General features: G+C 44.3%; 1 protein-coding gene across 4 annotated transcripts in view; it reads right to left on the bottom strand.

Annotated features, from left to right (window-relative positions):
- Positions 1–594: 594 nt before the first annotated feature.
- TBC1D1 (TBC1 domain family member 1) overlaps positions 595–3574 on the bottom strand; it is a 203471-nt gene continuing 200491 nt past the window's right edge. For 2 of the 4 annotated variants that reach the window (XM_006918936.3, XM_025051767.1), the window contains one exon: positions 595–2463. In XM_006918936.3, the coding sequence (XP_006918998.1) occupies positions 2263–2463 (201 nt within the window). In that variant the 3' untranslated portion in view covers positions 595–2262. The remainder of the gene's footprint in view (positions 2464–3574) is intronic. The other 2 variants (XM_006918937.3, XM_025051768.1) reach the window with 1 other exon arrangement.

Consider the following 3574-nt stretch of genomic DNA (forward strand, 5'->3'; position numbering starts at 1 on the left):
CCCAAAACTGAATGTTTGGCAGAGAAGACATTTGTATACATGTTTTCTAAGTCATAGTGTATTTCCTGAAGGCCTATAATGTCCCAAGTCAAAGAGAGCACAAATGGTATCAAAAAAAAAAAAAAAAAAAAAGATAGTATGAAACTTCCTGACAAGGGAATATATGACAAAACTTGTGTGGTTTAAAAACGTGCCTCTGCGAATCTTCATGCAGTGATGCAAGTTGGTTCAAGTATTTTTCTTTCCCTGGCTAAGTCACAAGCTGAGGCTCTGTCCAACCTATATATCCATAGGCTCACGTCGACAGTCCCCTCTGCTCAGTGCAATCTCCTAACAGCACTCACTGGCACATACAACTGATGGAGCTGGTCTCATTGGTGCCACATTCATACCCCGTGTAGAGGTGTTATACATAACAAGCACTTGGGTAGCAATACTAAAAACACAGGATGCCGATACTTTGAATGATTTCACTGATGGTTAGGTAATATTCGCACTTTGACCTACAGGTGTTCATGAGGTGTCTCTTCACTCCAGGGCTGAAAAGCAAAAATCCAAAGTTAAAAAAAAACAAAACAAAACCAAACACCATAAAAGTGTGCCCATGAATTGTTTTATTGCTTTCCTATTTAATGCAGTCAATGTTTTGAGTAATGGTCATAAGATGTCCAAATTTCAACATTATTAAACATTCGAACAGTAAAACATGGAAAGAAGCACTCAAATGTGAACTTCTTCAAGTTATATCTGGTGGGACCACTTGAGATAAAGGCTACTGGGCTCGTCATCTTGGTTTATGAAGAGAACTGCTATCCTCTGACACGGGGAACAGGAGAGTCCCAAATGTCGACCAAGTGTTTAGGCACTGGAGGCAGCACATTCGACTCCCTCTGAAATGTCTGGGGAGATTTATATTGACTCCAAATATGAAAATCCTTCCTTTCACCTCAAGCTTAAAAGTGACGCCCACGACTGAGAGTGTCAAAAGAAACTCCTGTGGAATAGAAGATGTGGTTTCAGTGATAAAGACCAGAAATGATTCTGCTGTCAAGAAAAGTGACATGTGCCCACACAGTTCTCCTCTAACTCGTCCTTTGTAAGAAAACCACCTGTTCTGAGAGAGCACATGGCAGAGGCCAGACACAGTGACCAGATGAAACCGCAGCAACCGTGAGCGGCTTCTTGCTTGTTGAAGGCACAGGGTCCTCATCATCCTGAGGCGGGGGTGGGGGTTGCTGTGTTGTGAGTTATGTTCAAAACATACATCCTACCTCCAAAAAACTGCTCTCAGCTACCATACATTTGATTGTAATTTTAGGCTGATCTCTTTTTTGAAAGTCCCAGAATCTCTGGCATCCCTAAATAGCCTGATGTGGCCTGCTACTTCTGCAAGGAATCAAATTCCCAAGGGGTGGAGACTCACAGGGACACACAGCTGCATTACATCATATATCAGGCAAAAATAAATACACGACTCTACAACATGGATATGAAACACCATAAAGAAATAAATATCTCAGACACTATAACTGCAGGTCGCATGCTAGCAATACCTGGTAGAGTCTAAAAAATGGTGATTTTCCAATAAAACATTTATCTACAATGACTCTGATCAATGCTTAAGGGCTAAGCAAAAAATGTATGAAAATACTATTTTTTTAAAAAAGAAATTTCATTAAATACCAAAGATAGTGATCAAATTTAAGATGTCATATTTCAATAAATCACTTTTGATCTTTCCTGACAGTCACCTTGGCCTTCCATAACAAAAACGGACAAAGGGCAAGTGTACGCCCTGCCAGTGATGCTGAGGGTGCAGTCACACCAGCCCTCCTTGGAAAAACGACGGACCCTCATCTTTGCCAGAGGAATCACCTTGGGCCCTTCCAGCTTCTGAAATTCCACCGTATTATAAATGCTCTTTACAAACACAGTGATACGGAAAAAGGAAACATAAAGGTGTGTTTATTCGTGTCCGTGCCATCTAAATCTACTGACTACAGCAATTAGAACTGGAGAAGGGACCAACTGGAACCTAAACAACAACAACGCCGGGACGTTCGCGCCCATGAATTGCAAGTTTTAGTTCAGAAGAACCTGCATGCTGGCAAGCCAGTTTCGTCCCTGAGAAGCATGCTTCGTGCTTCCTTCTCTCCCTCCAGCATCTTCCGTCTCTCTCAATTAAGGCCTGGACAGTGTCAGGATGGTGTCACAGCGTCTCCTCCAGAGCCATGCCCTGGCGAGGTGCTGTCCCCTGTGCTGTCAGTCGCCTGTGGGCTTGGGCTGGGTGAGGTCAGGCTGTGGAGCAGTCAGCTCTGCAGTCGGCCTCTGAAGCTCTTCCACCGTCTGCAGCAGGGCTGACCTCTCCAGCTCTAAGGCAAGGGTGGCCTGCTTCAGCTTGCTTTCACTGCTCAGAAGCTTCTCAACTGTGGCTTCGAGGCTTTGAATCCTACTATTTGCCACCTAAAGAATAAAAGAAAAAGTGAGAATATAATTGCCCAGTGATGACACAGGAGGATCCACTGTACGCTCTGCTGTCTGGACTTGGGGACACCGTGGAGCCATATTTTAGCAGAGAGGCGTCTGCTGTTTACTATCAGTTCTTCTGGCCACACAGGAAGACTACATTTCCTAGGTTCCCTTGCAGGCAAGCTGGGCCACCCTGAGATCCTCCAGCATTTTCCTCCCCTGTTGTGGCTACTATGGAAGCTATGAGTTGAGATGGTGGCTTCACAATGCAGAGGGAGCCCAATCTCCAAGTCACCCACTACAGGGACGGCAGCTCTGATAGCGCCAAAGGATGCTACGTGGAGAAGACATATAGCTTTGGGGACAAAGAGATTTCTGTTTTGCTAAGCCACTGAGATTTGGAGCTTATTTATTTCTACAGTACAGCTTGGCCTATTTTAACTACTACATATATTTAAAGGTACAAACTGATTTCATACTGACAGTCAATATGGATTCCATGTAAAGGCCCAAGTAGTAATAGCTCTCTAATCAGAAATTCTTATTATTTTCCTTATAGTAACAAGACATCACTAGGTCAAAGAACATGGGCATTTTCCCTGAACATGGGTGAAGTGCTCAGAACATCCGCGTGTTCTGCTAAGTGGCTCATGTGCAAGGTCTAGTCACCACTGCCATGGAGCCAAGCAGTGTCCTTATGTCCACCTGGTCTACATCCTCTGTACCAAATTATTGTCCGGTAGGTAGAACTTCCAGGTATTTCTCTCTCTAGTGCACTCAGGCAGGCTTCCCAGGCAACGAGTGAGCTGGCTCTAGCGAATCTGAGGGGCTTCCTGTGAAAGCCACAGAAACCCCGGCCTCTATATTGCCATCCCACAGGTCTTTCTGGCCTGTGCCTTAGCTCACGGCTACATTCTGTGTGTTGCAGTCACTGAGTCACTGAGGCACTGCTCTGTCTCGTTAATACAGTCCAGCCCTCCTCTCTATGTCCCCATTTATTTTAGATGGGGAAAATGGTGTGTTTGTGTGTGTGTGTGTGTGTGTGTGTGTGTGTGTGTGTGTGTGTATATCTCATAAATACATACATATATATATATCTCATAAA

Source organism: Pteropus alecto, unplaced genomic scaffold, assembly GCF_000325575.1.
Source record: "Pteropus alecto unplaced genomic scaffold, ASM32557v1 scaffold5, whole genome shotgun sequence".
Taxonomy (NCBI): Eukaryota; Metazoa; Chordata; class Mammalia; order Chiroptera; family Pteropodidae; genus Pteropus; species Pteropus alecto.